Genomic DNA, 24239 nt, shown 5'->3' on the forward strand with positions numbered 1-24239 from the left:
GATTGTGAGTGCGACTGTCGTCCGTCTCCATCGGCCCTGCGATTGGCCTGCAACCGGTTCAGGGCGAGCCCGTTGACAGCTGGGATTGGCTCCAGCACTCGCCGTGACCATCGTGAGGATAAGCGGCTAAGAAGATGGATGGATGGTCTATTTTGAAAGAAAGTCCGCCCATACAGGCGCCATCTGCTGGATTAGACGAGGTGCCAACGTCACACTAATGCAAAATACCCACTGGACACTTTTTACACTTTTGCAAATAGAAATTAAATAAAAAGCCAAAGTAAACATTCTAATTAGATCACAGCAGAGCGTTGGAAATGATTAGCAAACATGCCTCGAAGTGAATTAGCGGGGAGGCGAAATAGAGACGGTGGGTCACATGACCAGGGGGTCGGAGTCGAGTCCACGCGACTGACCAATGACAGCCCAGGGTTTTAAATCCTGGCTCATTCCTTGTCGGGCGGCGGGGGCAGCCGGGCCAGTCCGAGGGCACCCACCTGGACCCGAGTGCACCGGCAGGAGCCATGATTCGCTCCCGCACTCTCAGAGTAGATTATGACAAAACTGCAAACGTCGTGTGCGTGGTCGGCTCGGCGCTTCACGTGACCCTCAACAGGTAGGTCAGGAACACAAAATGAAAATTAAAAAAAACATAATAATAATCCCCGGTTCATAGGTTGCCACTTTTGGCTCTTTAAAAGTGGGAACTATTTGTAATTTATTTACGTTGCGACGCACACTTGATGAGATCCAAGACGAGAGACGAGGTCTGCGCGTTTACACCAAAAACCAACAACAACGTTTTTAAGTGCATCACCTGACAGCAGGTGTGCCGGGTATCGGTTGGCATTCATGAGAAACACCAGCAAGAAAAAGGGCATCAAGTCATTTTGGACATTACAAGTCCAATTTAATACCCGCTTTCTACATTCTAAATTATTTGGATTCCTGCTTTCTTGAGTTGCTCAATTGTTTGAAATCATGAAATATCTTGCGTAGCTTTTTTTTTTTTTTTCCAGACTCTACTGAAATAAAAATCAATATACTATTTTACGGAGCTCCACCTGTACCTGGCATAAATTAACACAAGAATGACAAAATTCAGGATTCTTGTCTGCGTAAAGTTCATTTTTTAACAACACGAGCTCGAAGATTATACAACGGCGTGCTTATGGTTGCGTTTCCCCAAATCCTTCTCTTAAACTCCATTTTCGAAGTGGGGGACATGGTTTGGTTTCTGTTTTCCAAGTCGATATGGAATGCGCAGTCGGTCCGCAGATGCTGCTGGCGACACAGTAAAAACAGGCCGTCTATTGTTGCAGCGCAAACACCAGAGACTTTGTTGTCCCATAGAATTGCGGCCGCCGTGCCAAACGCCAGCCGACGCAGCACATCCGAGCCCAGGCTGGATTACCCAGCAAACGCAAACCGGTTCACTCGTGTGCAGGGCCGGCCCGCCGCCGCCGTGCCGCCGCCGCCGCGCCTGCAAGAATGCTAAAAGCAAGCAGGGGCACGTTTGTTTGAGAGGGAAAATCATCCCCGTGGGGGGGAATTCTCACCGCGGAGCAGCTGCTATCAGAAAAGCGAGACGAGCCGGCGTTGGCACGTGAGACCATCGCGTGTGTTGTGCAAACAAAATGACGGCGAGGGCCCGGAGGCGCCTCCGATCGGGTTTCGCAACACCGCCTCTCGTTAAACATCCTTGTTACCGGCTTGCTGTTTTATGAGCTCTTTTTTTCAATCTGCGCGTTCGTTATGTAAACTGCCTTCCGTCCGCATTATTACTGGCGCGTGAATGACAGCCAACGGTGCCCCTCCCAAAAAAAATACAAAAAGAGCAAACGAAAATTAGGATTTTGATTGATATTAATAACATCTGGCAGTGCTGTAATTATTTTTCAGACAAATTGATTTCCTTTTGACAATCCCCCAAATAACACGAAATGCACTGTACAGCGAACCCGCAAAATCCAAAAGACCGTTCCCGAAGCTAATGGAAGCGCCACGGCTAAAGGCCGCCACTGTCAAACGCGTGACTCACGGCGGCAGTGGGGGTTGCCGCGAAGGTGCCAAAACTCACGGGTGAAGAAACTGATAAGATCTTGGACAAGGTGTAAATATTAACCAGAAGCGAGACGATAAGCAAACAAAAGGAATGATCTGGCGTCTCCTTGGGCTGAAGCTAATTAGCGATAGCATCAGGGCGCGTGAACCTACTTGCGCCACGTAAAGGGATCAAAACAAAACAAAACAAAAAAAAAAAACAGCTAAAATGACAGAAAACCTTCTAGTCGGGGTCTTGGACAGTCACTGGACTGCTGTCGTTGGTGAAAAATGCAGTGAAATGCTTTATGGGGGACGCCATGTTGTGGAGCGTGGCCCAAGTCAACTTTTAGCCTTTACCATCAAAAACCGGACGGACGGACGGACGGACGGACGGACGAACGAATGACTACGTGGCAGCGTCAACTTTTGGCCGATGTGATCCACAGGAGCGCCCCTCCCGACTCCGCGTTCTTCTCGGTCAAATGCAGCCCCAACGTTCAGTACAGCATCGTCCCGCCGACCCAGGCGACCTCTCACCTCTCCCCCATCGCCCTCGACGGGAAGTCGATGCTGCTCATATCCATGAGCGGCGCCAGCCAACACGAGAACGACAGCAAGGTGACGGGACGGCCGTCGGGGCGACGCTTCACAAGTACGGCGGGAACTCTAAAAACCGTTCTCGTCTTTTGATTTTACAAGTTGACGGTCCGATACTACGGGCAAAATCGGGAAGTTTTGAGCAACGCCATCCTGCACCTGACGGCGATCGGTATACCCCTACATGGCAAAATCACACCTATTCACTCCATAAATATTTCTAGATCTTTCTTTTACGTTTATCATTCACGCGAAACTTGTTTGTCCCGTAGAGATCTCTCTCGACGTGGACGCCGACCGAGACGGCGTCGTGGAGAAAAACAACCCCGATAAGGTGAGCGCCGACGGCGACGGCGATTTACCCGGCCAAATAAAAATAGCTGCCGCCTGCTTTGGCCAAGTGCCCACCCCCCAAAAAAAAGATGCAATTGCTGCCCGGGGCTAAAAAAAAAAAAAACAAACAAAAAAAGCTGTTTTATGCCCCGGTGTGTCATTTTTGTTTGAATAATTTGTGTATTTTGATGGGATTCTTTTAAAGGTCAAGTGTCATGCCTGTAAACATTCGAAAATAGATATTGTAATGAAAAATACATATAACGTTATTCACTTCAATGTCCGTCCGAAAAAATAAATATGAGCATGCACAAAGTTGCGTAAATCTCATTCATATTGCCTGCATCGTCTGTCCATGACATCACACCGCCGCATTCGCCATTGAAAACACGCTGTGGCAACTTGCCATGCGACACGGAAGCTCTTTTCAAAGAAGAAAACATCTCACAATCCAGTGAAGTGACCAGAACAATGTTACCTTATCGTTTTGAGACATATTTTAGATGATATGCGGATCACTTCTAACTAGCAATAGACTCCCAGACAGTATGTATGAGCCAGCCCGGCCGAAGCCGTGCTCGGTGCCGACGGGTACTTCGACACATTCGGCACCCCTGACTTATGTACGCGGATCTTTTGTTACATTCTGAGAGGATTACCCACGAAGATCTCGTACTTTGCACCCGTGCAATCATTTTTTACAATAAACTGGGTCTTTTTGAAAAGTATGAAGAATGAATCCCTCCTCCCGAGAGTTCGAACAATATCCAGCAATGCAACGAGCCGGCATTTTGGCTAACACGAAGGAAAAACAAGCTACATTCCAGCAGGTAAAACTAGTATAAACATACGAGACCACTTGAGGGCCGTCCTGCCCCGTACATCACTTCCTGCTTCTTGTCGAAAACGAATCCCTCGAAAGGATTTTCTTGGAGAGAGTGACAAAATGCCAAAATCATGTTTTGTGGCGGGGAAAAAAAACAGATTTTTTTATATTATTAATAACATACTAAAAATCATGCATTTCATGACAGTGGACCTTCGAAGGTACCCGACAGAAGATTTAAGTGTACTAGTATTGCTACTAGCGCGAGCAGATACAACATGTTCCTCATTGCAAAACGCTTGTTGCAGCGTTCAGTCCGACGCATTTCAGTTGTACACGAGTCCCTTTCCGACAGTTTTCGATCAAAACAAAAAATGAATCACTTTGCAAAGGCAGATGTTCCTAATGAATTGTCCTCTGAGCGTGAGAACCTCCGGCCGGGTCCAAACGCCAAAGCGAGTCTCAACACGACAGCCTCCTGATCCGTTCCAACTTATCTGTTTCCATACTTTGTTGTGTTCCCGGAGGTCAGGAAGGAAGGCGACGCTCGGTTTGCAGGGAAAGGTCAAAGAAGTTGAAATCATAATCATGATACTTTTTTTTTTTTTTTGTCGTTAGGGATCTTGGAAGTGGGGTCCGAATGGGCATGGAGCCATCCTGTTGGTCAACTGTGACTCGGAGAGAACCTATTCCAAGAGACTCGACACTGAGGTGGACTACATCTCCAAGCTGTCAGGTAAAGAAGGATACTGGGTCAACACCCTTCCTTTTCTTCATTCCACATAATAATTGCATATTTCGCAAGCTATGTACATACCTGCAATTGTTTGATTGACAGTTGAGGCATCGTCATTGTGGTTGTCGTTTGCACCGATCTGCAGCTGCATTGCATCACACTTGGAGCCGTTTCTCACATTTTATTTTAGTATTAGTTATGAGTATAATCTTAGATTTTAAAGGTCAAGTGTCGTCCCTATAAACATTGAAAAATAAATCTAACATTATTCACTTCAATGTCCACACGATAAAATAAATACGAGCGGGGAGCGCGTCATCCGTGCGCAAAGTTGCGGAAGTCTCATTCGACATCCCAGTGGCGGCCATGTTGCCTGCAACGTCTGTTCATGACATCACACCGCGATATTCGCCATTGAAAACACGACACGGAAGCTCTTTGCAAAGAAAACATCTCACAATCGAGTGAAATGTTCGGGGCGACATTACCCTATTGTTTAGATGACATGCGGATCACGGCTGCATTTCATGAGAGTGGCCCTTGAAATCCCTTATTGAACTCCATTCTATTCACAGCTCAGCTGGTAAAGCGTCGGCCTCACAGTTCTGAGGTCTCGGGTTCAATTCCGGAGCCGCCTGTGTGGAGTTTACATGTTCCTCCCGCATCCCACAAATATGCAACATTGATTGGACACTCTAAATTGCCCCGAGGTGTGAGTGCGGCTGTTCGTCTCAATGTGCCCTGCGATTGGCCGGCGACCGGTTCAGGGTGTACCCCGTCTCCTGCCCGGTGACGGCTGAGATAGGCTCCAGCACTCCCCGTGACCCTTGTGAGGATAAGCGGCAAAGAAAATGGATGGATGTATTCACGCTTTACACTGCAGCAGGTTGATCATAAAAACAAATTATGTAATCCCCAAATTCATAAAAAAAAGACTGCAGTTAAACTGATTGAACGTGCGCCACTCTCCAGCCTGCAATTCATTTTTAAGTCCACCAGATGTCACCATACAAGACACCAACACGCTGTGTGGACCCAATTGGGCAAGTGTGCCGCACGCACGCTGTCGTTTAGATGACATGCGGATCACGTTTTTGACATGGGCCAGAAGGAGCGCTGAGGGTGTACCTAACGGTGTGGCGTTTTTGCGCCCACGTGCAGACCTGCGGGACATGTCCCAGATGGTGCTGCGGACGCGAGGCCCCGCCAAGCTCCCGGCGGGCTACAAGCTCACCATGCACATCTCTCAGAGCGACGCCGAGAGCGTCCGAGTCTACAGGCCCAGGCCTCGCTCCTATGGCAACTTCCTGTGTGAGTTCAAAAGAAAACAAGAATAATAATAATAATAATAATGGACACGGTGTGAGTCACGCGAGCCGTCTGAATCCCGTTTCTGTATTTCAGCCGGCGTATCGGGCGGCTTTACAAGAGTGCTGACCAGCCAGGTGTTGTCGGGCGAGGTGCCGTACCTCGGGGGCGCGGCCGAGACCAGCTTTTACGTGGAGGGTCTCCGGTTTCCGGACAAGGACTTTGACGGGCTCGTCAGCATCAACCTCAGCCTGCTGGAGCCCATTTGTAGGGTAGGAGCAGCCTCGTGACATTCAAAATCCGCGTTGAAGTTGTTCAAAGACTAGCCTACGTGTAAAATGTTAGCATTAGCCTTGGCGCGAAGCCCTACGTGTAAAATGTTAGCATTAGCCTTGGCGCGAAGCCCTACGTGTAAAATGTTAGCATTAGCCTTGGCGCGAAGCCCTACGTGTAAAATGTTAGCATTAGCCTTGGCGCTAAGCCCTACGTGTAAAATGTTAGCACTGGCCTTGGCGCTCAGGCCTACGTGTAAAATGTTAGCACTGGCCTTGGCGCTAAGGCCAACGTGTAAAATGTTAGCACTGGCCTTGGCGCTAAGGCCTACGTGTAAAATGTTAGCATTGGCCTTGGCGCTAAGGCCTACGTGTAAAATGTTAGCATTGGCCTTGGCGCGAAGCCCTACGTGTAAAATGTTAGCATTAGCCTTGGCGCGAAGCCCTACGTGTAAAATGTTAGCATTAGCCTTGGCGCGAAGCCCTACGTGTAAAATGTTAGCATTAGCCTTGGCGCGAAGCCCTACGTGTAAAATGTTAGCATTAGCCTTGGCGCGAAGCCCTACGTGTAAAATGTTAGCATTGGCCTTGGCGCTAAGGCCTACGTGTAAAATGTTAGCATTAGCCTTGGCGCTAAGTTTAGAATTGTCTGCTAAGCTTGTACAAACAAAGAAGACAAATAACCCCAATAAAATGACAACGATGAAGCTACAAAAGCTATTTTTGCATAAATGTTCCTTGTGTGGCTTCTTTAAAACTCAAGCGATATTTTCTCATATGCAGTAAATATGTGAATTTACGTCGACAGGGTCTTCCCGAGACTCCCATTTTCACCGACACCGTCGTGTTCCGAGTGGCGCCGTGGATCATGACGCCAAACACCTTGCGGCCCATTGAGGTCTTTGTGTGCAGGTAGAAACCATAATAAATCTGAATACAAGCATGAAGTCAAGACTGCCGCATGAATGATGATTCATTTTTGGCCCTCCTCCTGGCGGTCAGCACATCGGATAACTACGGCTTCCTGAAAGGAATGAAGAGTCTGGTGACAAGCAGCGGCTACAAACTCAACATCTGTCACGAGTACATGAACAGAGGCGACCGCTGGATGCAAGTAAGTTTCATCATCATTTATGATTTGTGTTTTTTTTTCGGAATTGGTTCTTTATTCATGTGGAAAGCCAGAAAGTCTTTAAGTGTGTATTTCTGATTGTTCGATAGAATTCACGGTCTTTGTTCCCTAGGATGAGCTGGAGTTCGGCTACATCGAAGCGCCGCATCACCGCTTTCCCGTGGTCCTGGATTCCCCCAGAGACGGAAAACTTGTGGACTTTCCGTACACGGAGCTGCTGGTGAGCGACGTGCCGTCTTTCTGGAAACTCAAACGTTCAACGTTAAAGTCCCTGTAAAGTGAAGAAGGAGAAAAAAAAAAAAAAAAAAAAAACCGACGCACGCTGGACAACAAGGCGCTCTACAGCCAGGAGCAATGCTAGCAGACTATCCAAAGGGCAGGCGGAAGCCCGTCCGCGAGCTGAAAGATACGATAGCTTTGGATGAACTTATAAAAGTTCAGGTCCGGTTCGGGTGGGTTGGGGTCAAGTTCAAGTCCGGGTTGGGGTCAACCGGGGTATGACAATTTTGAAATTTTGGTCCAGATTTTGACAAGAATCCTGGAAACGGAAGCTCTCGGTTTGGCTTTGGGGGGCCCACACAAACTCAGGTGGCGGGCCAGATCTGGCCGGGCCTTGGGTCTGACCCCGTTTTTACGTAAACTTGCGATTTCAGGGCCCCGACTTTGGCTACGTGACGCGAGTGGCCCTGAGGAAAGACGTCAGCAGTCTGGACTCCTTCGGCAACCTGGAGGTCAGTCCTCCGGTCACGGTCAACGGGAAAGAGTACCCCTTGGGAAGGATCATCATCGGCGTGGCTTTCCCCACGTAGGCATCCTGCGGACTTGATTCCATCGGAGTGCAAATATTCGAAACCTCAAGGACGTTTTTTTTGTCTTTTCTCTTTTGCTTCAGAACCACCAAAGGACGGAACATGACCAAAGTGGTTCAGGACTTCCTGTGGGCGCAGAAGGTCCAAGAACCCATCGCCTTGTTCTCCGACTGGCTGGTCGTCGGCCACGTGGACGAATTTATGACGTTTGTTCCCGCGCCGGACAGGAAGGTAAATCCAACCCGAGGCTGGATTCGTAAGACAAAATCTGAAAACATGTTTGGTCCTCGCCGGCAGGGCTTTCGGCTTTTGCTGGCCAGTCCGGACGCGGGCTACAAGCTATTCCGAAGTCTGAAGAACGACGGCCACGGGCAGGCCAAGCTCTTCGAGGGTAACGTCCGCCCCGTACGGGGATTTATGTTTTTGTCCGCAATATGCAAAACCGTCTACTTTCTGAAAGGACGCAACGACCAAGCGCCAATCACGGTGGATGACGTACTCGAAGACGAAGTTTTCCAAGCTGAGAACAACTACGTTCAGGTGGGTCTGCTTAGAAACTCACCGTCATCTTCCTGTTTTTTTTTTTTTTTAAGTACAGACATCTGCCAAAATAGACACGCACAACTATAAACGATGCCTAATTTGACGGCTTTATTGAACTTTTGTCCCCAACCGGGGCAGCGACGCCCCAACGTGGACACGGATCCAAGACGAAACGAGAGAGAGGACTTAATTGAGCCTTTCTTTCGGCAGTTGTTTGTTCCCATTCAAACTTAGCTCGTCGCAAAAGCGAGCGACGGCATCTACGACGGCGGTGGCCTTCTTCCCTTCTCGCTCGTACCAGGGCGGGACCAAATTCGGGTCATTAAATCGGATTCCGCTCAGTGAACACTTCTTTGTCTCTACAAGCTTAGCAGACAATTCTAAACTTAGCGCAAAGGCTAATGCTAACGCTCACAACGATGCAGGTCGGGTCCGGTTCCGGCCTGGATTGGATCCGCTTCTGGCCAGGTTCTTGTCTGGTTCGGTTGGCGTCCGGTTCCGGCCTGGATAGGGTCGATTCTGGCACGGTTGGGCTCAACTTCAACGTGAATTCTGCTGAATGTCAAGAACACTTCTCCTGCCCTCCAGCAGGCCAACGTGAACGGGGCGCTTCCATATTTTAACGAGAGAAGAATATTCCATTCAGTTGTCTGTGATTTGAGTGATCATCATTTATGTCCAGCACCGAAGACGTGAAAGCGTTCGCCACTTAGGATTATTTTCCCGCTTCAGAGCTGCATCGACTGGAACCGAGACGTGCTGAAGCGAGAACTGGGCCTGGACGACGCCGACATCATCGACCTGCCCATCCTCTTCAAGCTCGAACAGGACGTGGACCGCGAGTTCCGAGCCGTCGCCTTCTACCCCGACATGGTAGGTTCCGGACTTTACAGCGATTTGATCCGATCGGCCCGATAATTGGTATTTTTTTTTTTTTTTTTGCTGACCGCTTTTGATGTCCCAATTCGCTGAACTGATCAATGACATTATTGATCGGCTCAGAGAAAGACATTTAATCCGCGTCCCTGTCGTGCGCAGTGCTGTTTGTCTGAAGCCAAAAAGCTAGCTTAGTTTAATAAAGTAGTATTTATACAGTTTTTGTGTTTTTTGACATAATGTAAATATCTGACAAAAAAAAAAAAAAAGTCAGCGCAGTGAGAGACAAGAAGACACGAAATGCACGGATCAGACTATTGCAAAAAAATCTTGCATTACAATATAATTTTTTTTAATGATTTATCTATATCTTTGTCTACGAAAGCGTATTACTCCCACCCCCCCCCCAAAAAAAAGGTTGTGTTTCACATTATAATGTGAATCGTTTCACGTTATGACGGAGATTTGTTTCACATAATAATGTAGAAAATAATAAATCAATCTTTACCCCGCCCTCCCAAAAGACAATTACTTCCAGTTCTGGCGGGTGGAGAAGACCCTTAAGTGATATATCAAACGTATACATTCCTGTATATCTACTCGGATCTTCAATAACACTCATTCATATTTACTTAAAAAAAATGATTTAAGACGCACATTCATCGGGCTTCGCCGAATTGGCTCTGCCGGGGACCCGAACCGGAAGTTATTGCTTCGAAAACGGCGTTTCTGCGGGATGGAGAGACTGAATGACGTCTTACGGAAGCGTATCGCTACCGCCCACCCGAACCGGAAGTCATTGTCTTTTTTTTGGGGGGGGGGGGAAGAAGAGTGAAATTTATTGTTTTCTAGTTATAACGTGAAACGCGACTTTTTTTGTTTTTTGTGTGGCAGCAATACGCTTCCGTATTTATCTATTTAACTCATAAGACCGGATATGCTCATTAATGCGGGGATGATGACAGAAGCGGATCGTGCCGACTGTATCATAAGAAAATTGGGGGGGCGGGGTAAAGAGGGGTGAAATTTATTGTTTTCTACATTACGTGAAACGATTCACGTTATAATGTGAAACGTGACCTTTTTTTTGGGGGGGGGGGTGGCAGTAATACGCTTCCATATTTAACTCATAAGACCGGATACGCCCATTAGTGCGGGGATGACGACCCAAGCGGATCGTGCCGACTGTATCATAAGAAAATTGGGAGGGGGGGGGGGGTCAGCGGCGCTCGGGACCGGAGAGGACGTTTGCGTAAGGGGCTCGCTCGTAGCCGCGGGCGCTAATATGATGACGACGTTTATGAATCGATGATGTCGTCCAGTTACTCTTGAGCTTTTGCGCCGTGTACCAGTTTCATATTTACCGGGACCTTCGTTGTAATTTAATACTAATCACCATTAAGCTGTTTCACTTATTTAAAATTTGTTAGCGTTCTCGGTTCTGGGTGTAATAGATGGCCTTCCCGCTGACGTCGCACACCTTCCGATTTAGAACGCGGGCCCCGTTTTGGCATGAATCATTTCATAAAGGCGTGCGAATGGGGGCGCACGGCTACGTTATGGGTCGCTCAAAGGAAAGCGGGCGTCGTGATCAAGAACCGGCGCGAGAAAACCGAGCAGTTAGCAGCCAGCCGCGCCCGCCGGTTTCCTATTCGCAGAGCCGACGGAGCAGCCGAGTCGTTCCCTTACGTCCGACTTTGCTCGGAACATTTGGTTCTCGGTAAGCGTCAGAACCGGCAGGCCAAGGCTCTAGCAGCTGTTATATTTAAAAGCAAAGGAAGGCGACGCCCTTCTCCCACTTGCAGGTGAACATGATCGTGCTGGGCCAAAGTCTGGGCATTCCCAAGCCCTTCGGACCCAAAGTGAACGGCCGCTGCGCCCTGGAGGCGGAGATGTGCTCCCTGATGGCGGACCTGGGACTCACCTGCACCTTCATCGACGACTTCGCCTCCTACCACCGGCTCCTGGGCGAAGTCCACTGCGGCTCCAACGTCCGGAGGGAAGCCTTCGACTTCAAGTGGTGGGACCTGGACTTGTGAGCGAGCGAGCGGACCGGGAAGCGTCAGCGCGACGGGCTTTTCACACGTCTCTTGTCGTCTTTATTTACAAGGAGGATGCAATGCAAAGCGAGACTGTATGTACAAGCGAGTCTTTTTTCACAAGCAAACACAAATACAATCATTTCAAATCCGAGCGCACTTGTCGGATCGACCAACCGATTCAAAACCAAAACCAAATCACACAGGTCCAGACAGCATGGATGTGCCATTTCTTTAAGCCACAAGGGGGCGCAAGCCATCTACACTTTCATCGAGCAGGTTCAGTTCAAATTCAAATCAATAAAATAAAATACAAACGCGATTCGAGTCATTTCGTCTTTTTCCTTCCTTTCCAGCAGTGGCCAAATAAAAGTGTGCTGTACCGCGTGCGTTACATTCAGGAACATCCGGAAAGGCAACCTCGAGACGGAGTCACAGTGCGGTTCCCAAAATGAACAAAAAAAAAAATAAAAAAAAGGATTGTTTATGGAAAGCCCTTTCGAACGCTGCACTCACTTGTGTACTAGTGCGCACCCATGTCAACTAGTTCAACTTCGTGCTAGTAGTGAAGATTTATTAAAAAAAAAAAAATGCAATCGTTGACAATTGCGTGTTACTAGTCCTGCCGGTGACCAGAAAAGTAAAAATACTACTTAATACCTCGTGCTTCACAAGTACTCAAGTACTCATAGCGCACAGATCTCTATGAGTAGAACTACATGTTACTAATAAGGCAAAACCGCACTTGTCAGCTGTGTGCCAGTAATACTACTCGTGATGTCAAATTATACTAGTTCACATCGAGTGTGTCACTAGTACTAGTCGTGTGGAGATGCCAACTAGTTGAACAAGTGTGTTACTAGTAAGGGAAAACCGCATCGGTCAGTCCACAAATGTGTGTGTGTGTGTGTGTGTGAGGTCGATAGTCTTCTACTAGTGCACAGAATTGTTTTACAAAAAAATATCACTAGTAAGGCATAGTACGTTGCTGGTACTGTGCTGGATTGTCTTACTAGCGAGTACAAAGACACGCACTGGGAAAGGAGAGGAATGAAGATTAGCCCGAGTAAAAGTGAATATGTGCGGAAGAGATGGCGAGGGTGGATGACTTGAAATACTCGGGCTCAACAATACGGGGCGATGGGGAGTGTGGGAAGGAAGTGAAGAAACTGGTCCAAGCGGCGGAAGGGGACAGAAGAGTCTGCGCTAGGATGAAGACGGGCAAAGTTTAGAAAACGGCCATGATGGACGGATTAGAGACGGTGGACAGGAAGCAGAACTGGAGATGTTGAGGTTCTCGCTCGGAGTGAACAGGTTGGATAGGACTAGAAATGAGCCGAAGTTGGAGGTTCTGGAGACAAGGTTCGATCGAGAGAGCAGACCTGGGTGGTTTGGACATGTCCAGAGGCCAGAGAGCGAGAGGAAATTGGTAGGAGGAAGGATGGAGCTACCAGGGAAGAGAGCGAGAGAGAGAGAGGAAGACCAAAGAAAAGACATGAGGACAGTTGGGGGTCGCACTACATGGAAAAAAGATGACACCGCGCGGGACAAGCCGAAAGGAGTACAAAGACAATTGCGGGCACTAGTAGGATATTCGATGACTCGCTCAAACGGCTTTCCATAAAGCGTCCTACGGTAGTTGTTGACATGGAGAAATAAAAATGTGCACGTGATAAAAACAGAACTCACTGCGACAAACCGACGCGGCACCAAAGTTGTTTGTTTTTGTTTTGATTTTACGTCTAAGCAGGTTGACACCATGCACGCTTGCACAAACAAATGTGTAAAATGCTCGGTAGCTGGTCGAGGCACCGCAGTATTTTTGACTTTTTGTTGTTGTTGTTTTTATTTTAACCGGGTCTACGTTGAGATACTTTTTGGACGGACGTCGAGTTTATTTAAATGCTTGCGGTATCGTTCAAGCGAGTTGGGCCCCGAGCCCGGAGGAACGGGACAAATGCTGTCGATCGCTCAAAACGGACGGAAAACAGGAAAAAAAACAATCCCCATCTTTCTCTCAGTCCCAACATTTTCAAAAGCAGGATGAAGTCGCTCCCGGACGGGGAGCAGCAAGCGAGACCCGACGCGACGTCCTCGGAGCTTCTGCCGGCATCTCTCCGGGAACGTTCTCACGGCCCCTCGTCTCAAAGTCGACCCGTTGCTCGGTTCTGCCGTGCGGCGCCTCTCCAAGAAATGCTGCCAAAGACGCACGTGGGATGTCAAAAAACGTCCCCTTTTTCCTCCGACCTAATCAGCCGGACTCATTTTGGATTGGCTTGGCAAATGTGCGTTGACATGTGACTTCATTCGCCGCCAATCAAAGCAGCTCCTCTCCTTCCCTTTAAATGCTGAGCACTGATTTCTGCGCTGTGTCATTGCATTTCCACAACTCCTGGCAGAAAATGTGAGGGTGTCCCCTTCTCAAATTCATAATACGCCACTGACATAAAAACCGCGCCGGCGGTTTAGACCACCGAATTTGACCTGTCGCCAAAGTTTCCTTCCACCGGGTGGATCTCGAAGGCCACGCGGCTTCGTGTACGATGCGGTTTAGCGTTGTAAAGGACTCGAGAGAATGAAACAGAAAGCAGCCTCCAACCTGATGATGATGGCGGATGCGGCGGCTGGCTCGTCGTCGTGGTACCTAACAGTTCTGCGTAAAAACAGCAACAGCGTTTGCATATCGGCTTGTAGTCAACTTTGTAAAAACAAAAAAAGAATTCAAAGGACTAGTTTTCTTTATACCGAGGACCTGTGCTCCAGACGGGGGCGCTCCGACCGGGAACAGCCGTCTGTCCCTTTTGTCTCAGGTCCTTTCGCGCCGTCGTTTTGTTGCTGGAGTTGAGACGCCGGCGAGTGGGAAGAGGGAGCGCGTGCGCCTGTTCAAACGCACAAAGCAAATGAAGGTTGCGGTGGCGTCAGATGCGATTTCAATTCTTTGTGTGTCAAATCATCTTCACCCAATGACGTGAATGGAACTTCTCCAGCTCATCAGTACAGCACTCATATCGACTGTCATATTCTTATAACTATTACGAGTGCCGCACTGATGATCTGTGAGGAGTTCCGACCCTTCTTATACTGATTGTTTTTTAATCCTATTTAATGTCATTAATGCATGATAAAGAATATGACTGAATACTGTTATATTGCCCGTCTTCATGGGTTGCAGCACCATTTTGCCATCCATCCATGACGGCGGTGGCGGTTTTAAATGCTTTATAAATTTCAAAAACATCTCTCCCCCCCCCCCCCCCCCCGCTATCTTCCACATACAAGTTTTTAGCAAACAAGAGCGTGATATGAAATATTCTCTTGTGCATTTCATGACACATTTCTATTTTTTTTTTCCACATTGGTTTCTTGTATGTGAAGCTATTTCGGTTTTATCCATAAAATTTCTCCTATTCTTGTGAATACACAAAAGGTGTTTGGAAGGGAATAATTGCGTTTGAATGTATTTACTCTGGGAAATGTAACTTTGTTGGTTTTGTACAGTCAGGTGCGTTAGTTTAATCACGAAAAACAGAGGTTCTGTGAAATACATTTTAATAGGATAATCGAGAAATATGCTTTAAAATGCACGTCAGATGCTTACACATCGAGCACCAATGCGTAGGATAAGTATAAAAAGTGAGTTTTATATGAGACTACCGCAACATTTCGACGCACGTGAACTCGTCACCTGTGACGGCGGCGTGGCCGAAAGTGAGCGACGCGTCGTCCGGCGAGTCTCTCTTGTGCGGCGTCGGAGCCGACGCGCTTTCCTGCGGGGGAGGCGGAAAAGGGCCCGTTTTTAGATGGTCTGCAAGACTCCAATTTGGCCATCCGCTCATCCTCACGAGGGTCGCGGGGAATGCCGGAGCCTACCCCGGCTGACAACGGGTGAACCTGAACTGGTCGCCGGCCAATCGCCAATCGCAGGGCAGATGGAGAAAGACAACAGAAAAACCTTGGGGCAATTTAGAAAGTTGGGCGATGTGGGAGGGAAGCCACGCAGACACGGAGTCGGGATTTGAACCCCGGTCCTCAGAACCGGTTGCTCCACCGTGCCGTGCGTGTGCAACGCCCACGTTAGCATTTTTTAGGGTTTTTTTTACACCCCCCCCCCCGATCTCCAAATGACCTCTCCCCGTCTCCCACTAAAGGTTCCCTCCAGCCGGCGTCCTCACCAGCTGCGCTTGGTAGTCGCCGTCGACTTCGTGCTCCTCCACGACGCTGGCGAAGCTGCTGGCGTTGGAGGAAGATCGGGAAAGGTCCTGGGCCTCCGGGATGGACGGCGCCCTGCAACACGTGACCAGGCTGCACGCCGACCCCCCCGCGTCACTCTAACCTTCCGTCGTTTTCAGCGTCGTGCGTTCAGCCGAAGACGTCACCTGTTCTTGGCAGGGGGAAACTCAGGAGAGCTGTGATTGGACGAGTTGTCTGATCTATTTTCCTGGCAGAAGGGGGGGCCGGCGTCGGACGTCCTCTGGGTGCACGGCGACACGTCGCGGCTGCGAAGCGACATTGGCACAAAAGCGCTCTCCGGTTTCCAAATTGCTTGTCGCTCAGCGGCACATTCATGAATAAAGAGTCGAGCTCCAACGAAAACAAAGATGGACTGTCAATATTTGTAATCCATGCATATTTTCTTTATCCTCTGAAAACAATAAATATCACAGCGTATTAAATCACTGAGAGCAGCGATGACTTTTTTTCCCCACAAAATTGTCTGCGTGACGGTATTATACCGCCGCCCGGTGGCCGAGGCTGGCACGGCAGAAGGAGCGGCACGATGAACTGAATTGAGGCATTAAATCACGCACCGATGTATGTACAAAATGTTCTCGATGTCCATCCATCCAGCTATTTTCTTTGCTGCTTATCCTCACAGGGAGTGCTGGAGCCTATCCCAGCTGTCAACGGGCGGGAGGCGGCGCACACCCTGAACTGGTCGCCAGCCAATCGCAGGGCGCATTGAGACAAACAGCTAGGGGCAATTTGGCGTGTCCATTGAATGCCGCATGTTTTTGGGATGCGGGAGGAAACCGGAGTTGCCCACCCGGGGAAAATCCACGCAGGCACGGACGGGGAGGACATGCAAACTCCACACAGGCGGGGCTGGGATTGGAATTCTTCATGTCACGATGTAAATATAATAATTGTTCTTATGATAGGCTGGTAGAGCATTGGCCTCACAGTTCTGAGGTCCCGGGCTCAATGCCCTGCGACTGGCTGGCAACCAGTTCTGGGTCTACCTGACAGCTGGGATAGTCTCCAGCACTCCCGGCGACCCTCGTGAGGATCAGCGGCAAAGAAAATGGATGTTCTTAAAGTAGAATATGATTGGGTGCTATTTTCCTTATTTAAAAACAAATGTGATTCTTTTTCATGTTTTTACGGGGGGGGGGGGGGGGGGGCGGTGCTGGAATAGATTAACGACCAATCATTTAAGTGGCGAAAAATGATTTACGATCGGAAACGTTTGAAGTTGGGAGCACGCCCGTGCAACAAATGAGCCGGTTTCCTCCGTACCTCCTCTCTTGGACCTCCTGGATGTTCTCGATGCCGATGGCGCTGCTCCGACGGGAACCGAAGGGTCCGGACTTCTTCCTGGTGGGGCTTTTCCCGGGAATGATCAGGGACTGGGGAGACGACCACATTCAGACACGACGCGAACCGACGCCACGTTCGACTCGCTAGGTCAGGTTAAGGTCGTCGTGGTGGGAGAACGTCTGATGTTGTCTTCATCTACCAAAGTTCATCTTTATCAATTTTATCAGTAGTGCAAAAAAAAAAAAAAAAAAAAGACAAAGGTAAAACGGGTTGCGCAAAAAAAGCAAAGTTAAGGCGAAGCTGAGAAAAGCATCAGCACACTCGTTAGCTGCAGCATCTGAGAAGAAGTGAAAATATGAAAAGATGAACCTCTTCTATGCTTCCTATCCCTATGGCGCTGCCTCGCCGGCTGCATTTAGCGGGACTTTTCCCCGGGACGAGCAATGACTGAGGCACACAAAAGGCGGGAGAGAAGAAGACAAAATCATGTCAACACATCGCAACATCAAACATCAAACACAGCCAAAATGATTTTTTTTTTTTTTAAACTCTCATTCGCCGGGTGAAAATGTCTTTAAACTTTGCTGCTACGCGCGACAACCAGAAGGTTATGTCAAATGTTATGAAGCTTAAAACTCCAGAAAACAAAAGGTTCAAAATGTAGAAAAATAACAACGACGCCACATCGTTACTTGCATTACATATTATGTTTCGTATTTTTTTAATATATTTTTACTGCATTTGTTCATGAATTATATGTTGGATATATATATGTATATACAACATATATATATTATATGTTGCAACTATTACCTTATAATAAATATTCTGGAATGTTTTAAGTTTGACAGTTGTAGAAATACATATTTTCATAATTGGAAAAAACATTTGTCCAGTAAGTATAGATTTTTTTGTGTTTAAATGTAAATATGTTTTTATCATAAAATAAATAGAATAATACAAAAATCAAATAGAATAAAAAATACAACTTCAAAACCTTTTAAGTTGTACCCTATTTTATATTTTTCATTTATTTTAAAAATGTTTGGTAATAACAATAATTGAAGAAAAATATGAAACTTATACAGTATTAAATTGTGCATCTGATCATTTTAGTGCGGGTGGGCAAACGTTTTCGGCGGGTCACGACGGCGTTCCGTTTCCCTAAAACGCCGCAGTCTACCACAAAGCTATGCTAAAGTCATAATTACAGTGAATATTTTGACCAAAAAAATGAAAATAAAAAGCAACAACTCAAAGTCATAAAGATAATAAATAAAATAATAATAAAAATAGCAAAATACAACAGTCATGCAGTTTGTCTTCAAGCAAGGACAAGAGGGGCCGAGCAGCCCTTTAAGCGCACACAACGACGACGACGACGACGACGACGACACAGGACAGCGATTTTCATTCCGCAGCCGCACACGCGCACGACCAGGCGGACGACACGCCAACGGGACGCGATTGTCGACGTCGCATGCGGCAGCACACGCCGGAGGGGGGAGCGAGGGAAGTCTGGGTAGTCAAACAGCCCCTAACGACCACGACTGATTTCAAAATCACGTTTCGAAAGATGAGAGGGTGCTGAGGGATCTACCAACAAGGGGTGTGGGGGGGGTTGGGGCTAAACCATTGCGAGGGGACTGAATGCTGCTTTTGATTGGAGTTACGTGTGTGGCTTGGAAAGAACAAGAATGGATTTGACGTGTCAGGGTTCCCCCGCCTTTGAAATTTCCAAACGCCCGAATTGAGCTACATCAGGAGTAGTGACAAGAATGCCTGTGAGCATTGTTACAGGATATTGCTTGCCCACGTGTCTTACTGCACCGTTTGTGTCCAAATAGGGTTGCTTAAAGCGGGGGTGTCAAAGTCATTTTTGTCGCGGGCCACGTTGTGGTTTGGGTTTGCCTCAGAGGGCCGTTATGACTGTCAAACCGCAAAATGTTTTTAATCGCCGCATCATATTTACACGTGAAATTTATGAACTAGTCAGACGTCGAGGCTAATGACTTTTTTCAGCCAGTGTTCATGTTTGTCTTATAATATCTCAACATTCTCATTTATATGAAAATTTGAAATTCTTTTTTATAAAAGTTAACACGGATGATTTGCCTCCGCGGGCCACACAAAATCACGTGGCGGCCGGATCTGGGGCCCCGGGCCTTGAGTTTGACACCTGTGGCTTAAAGGGACGGTGACACTATTCGTTAGCCTGTCAAGGGCATTTTGCATTGTGTTAGCATGAAGCTAAACGTACGTACCAAAATGTGGTCGATTCCGTACATGTATGCATACGAACATACAAGCTGATTTTATATTCTCTTTTTTTTTGCTTTCATGACTCTTTCTTTTGAGGACTGGATCTGGCATCGCAGAAAAGGCCCACGTTCTTTAGGAAGTCCTCTTTTTTTTTCCGTTTTCCACGCTTCTCCAGACCTAGCGTGTATTTCTAATGATCTTTTTTTCGTTTTTGTTTTCACCGTTCGCATATTGACGTCGGAACCCTGACATGCGGACGGTGGTGCAGCGTATCCTGCAACGTGCTACTTACAATGCCGGCTGTTTTGGGGGTCTCGGGCGGATTGTGGGTAAAGCCGCCACTGTGACTAGTGGAGACCGTGTGTGACTTCTTGCTAGCGAGGCCCATGGCGTCCATTGACTGGCTTCTGCTGCGGATGACCCGCTACAGAGAGAGACGAGGACACACGGTCAACGGGTGGGGGAAATGAATGGCGTCGCCAAGGCTTGAATCGTTTGGGGGTTGCGGAGCGGAGCGGGGGTGGGGGGGGGTCGTGGGTTACTTTCCGTAGGAGTTCAAACGTCCTCAAAATCAGTGGAAAGCCCCTTCAAGCCCAACCAGCAGAACGGCTAACATTTGTGGAGTTCTAGCAAAGATCGGTCGGATGTAAAAAAAAAAAACAAAAAAAAAAACAGGTGCAAATATCGCCGATGACACATGGGGGAGGGAAACGTGTCACGATAAGCATTTGACACCGAGGAATGGGACAGTTCGTTCACGGTCAGTTGTTTATGGGTCCTTTTCATGCAATTTGATCAATAACAGAATTTGTATGCTGACGTTCTCGCTTGGAGTCAGCACGTTGGATAGGGTTAGAAATGAGGGACAGCCAAAGTTGAACGTTTCGGAGACAAGGTGAGAGAGAGAGAGAGAGCAGACTTTGACGGTTTGGACACGTTCGGAGGCGAGAGAGTCTGAGGATGGAGATGCCAGGAAAAAGAGGGAGAGGAGAAGAAGACCAAAGAAAAGGTTGATGGATGTTGCGAGGGAGGACATGAGGACAGTGGGAAGATGCACGAGACGGGCTTAGATGGAAAAAGATGACACGCTGCGGCCACCCCGTACGGGACAAGCCGAAAGGAGGAGCAGGAGGAGGAGGAGGAGAAGGAGAAGAAGGAGAGGGAGAAGAAGAGGATGAAGGAAGAGGAGGAGGAGGAGGAGGAGAAGAAGAAGCCAACCTGTACGGGACAAGCCGAAAGAAGGAGGAGGAGGAGAAGGAGAAGGAGGAGAGGGAGAAGAAGAGGATGAAGGAAGAGGAGGAGGAGGAGGAGGAGAAGAAGAAGCCAACCTGTACGGGACAAGCCGAAAGAAGGAGGAGGAGGAGAAGAACGAGAAGGAGGAGAAGGAGAAGGAGAAGAAGAAGAGGCCACCCTGAACGGGACAAGCCGAAAGAAGGAGAAGGAGGAGGAGGAGAAGGAGAAGAAGGAGAGGGAGAAGAAGAGGAAGAAGGAGGAGGAGGAGGAGAAGAAGAAGAAGCCAACCTGTACGGGACAAGTCGAAAGAAGGAGGAGGAGGAGGAGAGAAGGAGAAGAAGGAGAGGAGGAGAAGAAGAAGAGGAAGAAACAGGAGGAGGAGGAGAAGAAGAAGCCAACCTGAACGGGACAAGCCGAAAGAAGGAGGAGGAGGAGGAGAGAACGAGAAGGAGGAGAAGGACAAGGAGAAGAAGAAGAGGCCACCCTGAACGGGACAAGCCGAAAGAAGGAGAAGGAGGAGGAGGAGAAGGAGAAGAAGGAGAGGGAGAAGAAGAGGAAGAAGGAGGAGGAGGAGGAGAAGAAGAAGCCAACCTGTACGGGACAAGTCGAAAGAAGGAGGAGGAGGAGGAGGAGAAGGAGAAGGAGAAGGAGAAGAAGACGAAGAAGAAGGAGGAGGAGGAGGAGGAAGAAGAAGAAGCCAACCTGAACGGGACAAGACGAAAGAAGGAGGAGGAGGAGAAGGAGAAGGAGGAGGAGGAAGGAGAAGGAGAAGAAGAAGAGGCCACCCTGAACGGGACAAGCCGAAAGAAGGAGAAGGAGGAGAAGAAGAAGATTAGCATCATTGAATTTGACTGAAAAGAGGGGGAGAATTAGTGTCAGCTGCTATTATTCATCCATCCATCCATCCATCCATCTATTCTCTTTCCTCCCCCCCCCCAGGCCGTTTCCAGGCCGGGCAGGAAATGTCATTTCTGGCTCATCCCCGAAACATTCAGTTGTTATTGAAAAGGTAATAATTGTTCAAGGGGGGGGGCACTCCAATGTGATATTTTTCACACTTTCATGCCAAAACGTCTTTACCATTGTGTGTCCCAAATGAAATGATCATAATTTGTTTGGTGAAGATGCAAATTATATTGTTTTTGCTGGCTCCCTCCACAGGTGAAAATCTTTGTTATTTTTCTGAATGCTCAACTTCTCTTTTCCGACTGCGTGTTCCGCTCCGCTAAGTAGAAGCTGCTGTTGTCACGACGCTCCGTAACCGATGGACCAGCGGAAAACTGGAGCCGCCGTCGGCCCGGCCCGATTTGGGGTGGGTCGTCTGGACGGGGCCAGCCCCCAAAAACAAGCTGCGTCACGTGGGATGTTCTGGAAAGTCTGAATTCTTGAGCTATTTTGCCCAAAGTAGGTCACAAACAATTTTTTTTTTAAAACACCTGGAGAACTGATGAAAAATGTGGCGGAAAAAAATGCAGTTTTTCCCCATAAAAGTGTTGATCAGGCGTACACAATTGGAGCTCCCGCCGGCCTGGATGCACTCCCGCGGTCCAAATGGATTGATGGAGCGCGGCCAGTCCGGACACAGAACGTCTAGTACATAATGTCAAAAAAAGAAAGAAAGGAAAAAAAAAAAACCAACCCCAAAACATCCGTCGCGAGCCAAGCGAGGAAATCAGGAGCCACAGGCCTGATCCTTTGAGATACAAAAGCCATTTTCTCCGCTTGGCTTTGTCGCGAATGAATACCCAGAATCCCCGGGCTGTGAGGCAGGGGACACAAAAGCATCTGCAAACTTCTTCATTCTCACTCATGCAGATTCTTGGAGAGGGAAAAGAAAAAGGAAAAGGAACCTTGAAGGACTCGAAGAAGCCTCCCCCGCCTCCTCCTGCGCCGCTGCCGCCGCCGCCGCCGTTCTCCAGCCTGTCTTCGTCCCCGCCCAAGCCCATCATGGACTGGCTGTTCACGTGCAACTCCTCGTAAAGCGTTTCCAAAAGGGCCGAACGTGTCCGCTCCTGAAAAAAAAAAAAAAAAAAAGACCACGCCGATGCCGCGGCTACGAAATGGCCGACTCTGGCCGGATCAGCGCCAACGCCTGCAGTGCAAATGTGCAAATTCCCGACTGTAACGTAGCGGTGAATCCGGTCGGTGAAAATCCGCACTATCGAGAAAAAAATGATCGCAGTTTTATACTTTTACCCTTCCGTCGCATTTAAAACACATTTAAACTTCTTGAAACAAATTCCAACATATTAAAACTCACTTTTTAAACTCATCCTTATCATTTGCTTTTCCTCTCCTGCTTGCAAAATTTCCCAAACGAGCACCAACGCGTGCTCGCTTTCAATTATTCAAGCGTCGCTTAGCCTAATGCTAACAAACAATGCAAAACGCCATTGACATGCTCACGGTTAGCGCCGATACTTGCGTTTTAAGAAGCGACTGATATTTGAACGCCACAGACAATGTGGCGATATGTATTCTTTATCCTCTGCAAAAAAAATGACTAAAATGACAGAATGAGTGGTAGTAGTACTGTAGAAGAAGAAGCAGCGCTATTCTTTTTGATTTGTGGTTAGGGTAACCTACAGTCATCATAATTGCATAGATGAAAAAAAAAAAGAATAAACTTGGAAAAAATGTGGGATTATATTATCGTGTTTTGTTTTATGAGTTGGCTTCCCCAAAGAAAGAGAAAAAAAAAAAATTCAAGGCGGATCGCAAGGCTCTGGACTCACCTCCAGCTTGGCAAACTTCTCTGCCTTGTAGCAAGCGTACTCGGCATTGATGAGCTTGGTGAAGAGGAACTCGCGAAGCTCCGGGCCCTGCAGAAGGGAAAAAGAAGAAGAAATAACAAGCCAAGGTGGTGGCTTTGGCTTTGACGCCGTCGCTGACCTTTCTGAAGATGGCCGGGTCAGGCAGGGCCGGTCCGAAGAAGGGCACGTCGTCCCTCGCCGTCACCGACACCTGCAGCCGGAGCCCCGATGACGTAAAAAAAAAAAAAACAAAAAAAAAATCCTCCCTGATCGCTCCCTCGCCAGAAGCAAACCTTGTAGGTGACGTTGTCTGTGCACGGGTCCTCCGCCTGGACCACCGCGTAGGCGTGGAGGAAGTTGGACTGGATCATGTCGGGAACGAAGGGCGTGTTCGCTTCCTGGAACACGATGGCGACAATGTCGTTGCCGATGTGCCGCTTCCTCTGCAGCTGGTGTGACACACAATCGCGGAGCCATTGTAGGATCGGAGACTCAGCAATCGAGTCCCAATCCCCCGTCTCTTCACTACATTTATGTCGGCAAATCGTACGCGTCGTTAAACGTCTTTGAACGTTACAGCGATCAAACTACAAATTGTGAACTGGTCAGTAATTGCATCCTGTTTTCGCCACGTTGATTTTATTAAGTGGCAGAATCACCGCTCGGCATTGGCTGTCGACTTTCTTCTCTTCGGACTACTCCTGGTGGTCGAAGAAGAGGAGAAACAAGAGCCAAAGTCAACTCAACATATCACCGGACGTGCCGCCCGGTGGAACCGCGTGGCATTACGCCACAGCCTGGTGGAACAAGTCGGCGTTGCAGACGTGATTTTTTTGGTACGATTCAGGCAATTCTGTACTGATCTTTGTCGGGCCGTAGTGAAGGCGGCCCCCGGGCCGTAGCTTTCGCACCCCTAGTCTAACACGTAACATCTCC

General features: G+C 48.2%; 2 protein-coding genes across 7 annotated transcripts in view; one reads left to right on the plus strand and one right to left on the minus strand.

The window, feature by feature from the left end:
- The first annotated feature begins 441 nt into the window (after positions 1-441).
- Positions 442-11839, plus strand: padi2 (peptidyl arginine deiminase, type II). The gene is made up of 16 exons (XM_061831912.1): positions 442-616; positions 2493-2664; positions 2746-2815; positions 2916-2977; positions 4421-4538; positions 5700-5849; positions 5943-6118; positions 6927-7030; positions 7121-7232; positions 7363-7470; positions 7904-8055; positions 8143-8290; positions 8357-8450; positions 8520-8599; positions 9335-9475; positions 11284-11839. Exons 1-16 carry the CDS (start codon positions 525-527, stop codon positions 11515-11517), a joined length of 2013 nt encoding a protein of 670 aa, XP_061687896.1. The 5' UTR covers positions 442-524; the 3' UTR covers positions 11518-11839.
- A 119-nt stretch (positions 11840-11958) lies between these two features.
- The window catches only part of rap1gapb (RAP1 GTPase activating protein b), a 74666-nt gene continuing 62385 nt past the window's right edge, over positions 11959-24239 (minus strand). For 3 of the 6 annotated variants that reach the window (XM_061831911.1, XM_061831906.1, XM_061831905.1), the window contains 13 exons: positions 23597-23752; positions 23443-23514; positions 23286-23372; positions 22401-22562; positions 19610-19741; positions 17425-17502; positions 17035-17144; positions 15894-16013; positions 15690-15819; positions 15203-15284; positions 14263-14396; positions 14117-14170; positions 11959-13713 (listed from right to left, as the gene is read on the minus strand). In XM_061831911.1, coding sequence (XP_061687895.1) covers positions 14162-14170; positions 14263-14396; positions 15203-15284; positions 15690-15819; positions 15894-16013; positions 17035-17144; positions 17425-17502; positions 19610-19741; positions 22401-22562; positions 23286-23372; positions 23443-23514; positions 23597-23752 — 1272 coding nt within the window. In that variant the 3' untranslated portion in view covers positions 11959-13713; positions 14117-14161. The remainder of the gene's footprint in view (positions 13714-14116; positions 14171-14262; positions 14397-15202; positions 15285-15689; positions 15820-15893; positions 16014-17034; positions 17145-17424; positions 17503-19609; positions 19742-22400; positions 22563-23285; positions 23373-23442; positions 23515-23596; positions 23753-24239) is intronic. The other 3 variants (XM_061831907.1, XM_061831910.1, XM_061831909.1) reach the window with 2 other exon arrangements.

Source organism: Syngnathoides biaculeatus, chromosome 10, assembly GCF_019802595.1.
Source record: "Syngnathoides biaculeatus isolate LvHL_M chromosome 10, ASM1980259v1, whole genome shotgun sequence".
In the NCBI taxonomy this organism is placed as follows: domain Eukaryota; kingdom Metazoa; phylum Chordata; class Actinopteri; order Syngnathiformes; family Syngnathidae; genus Syngnathoides; species Syngnathoides biaculeatus.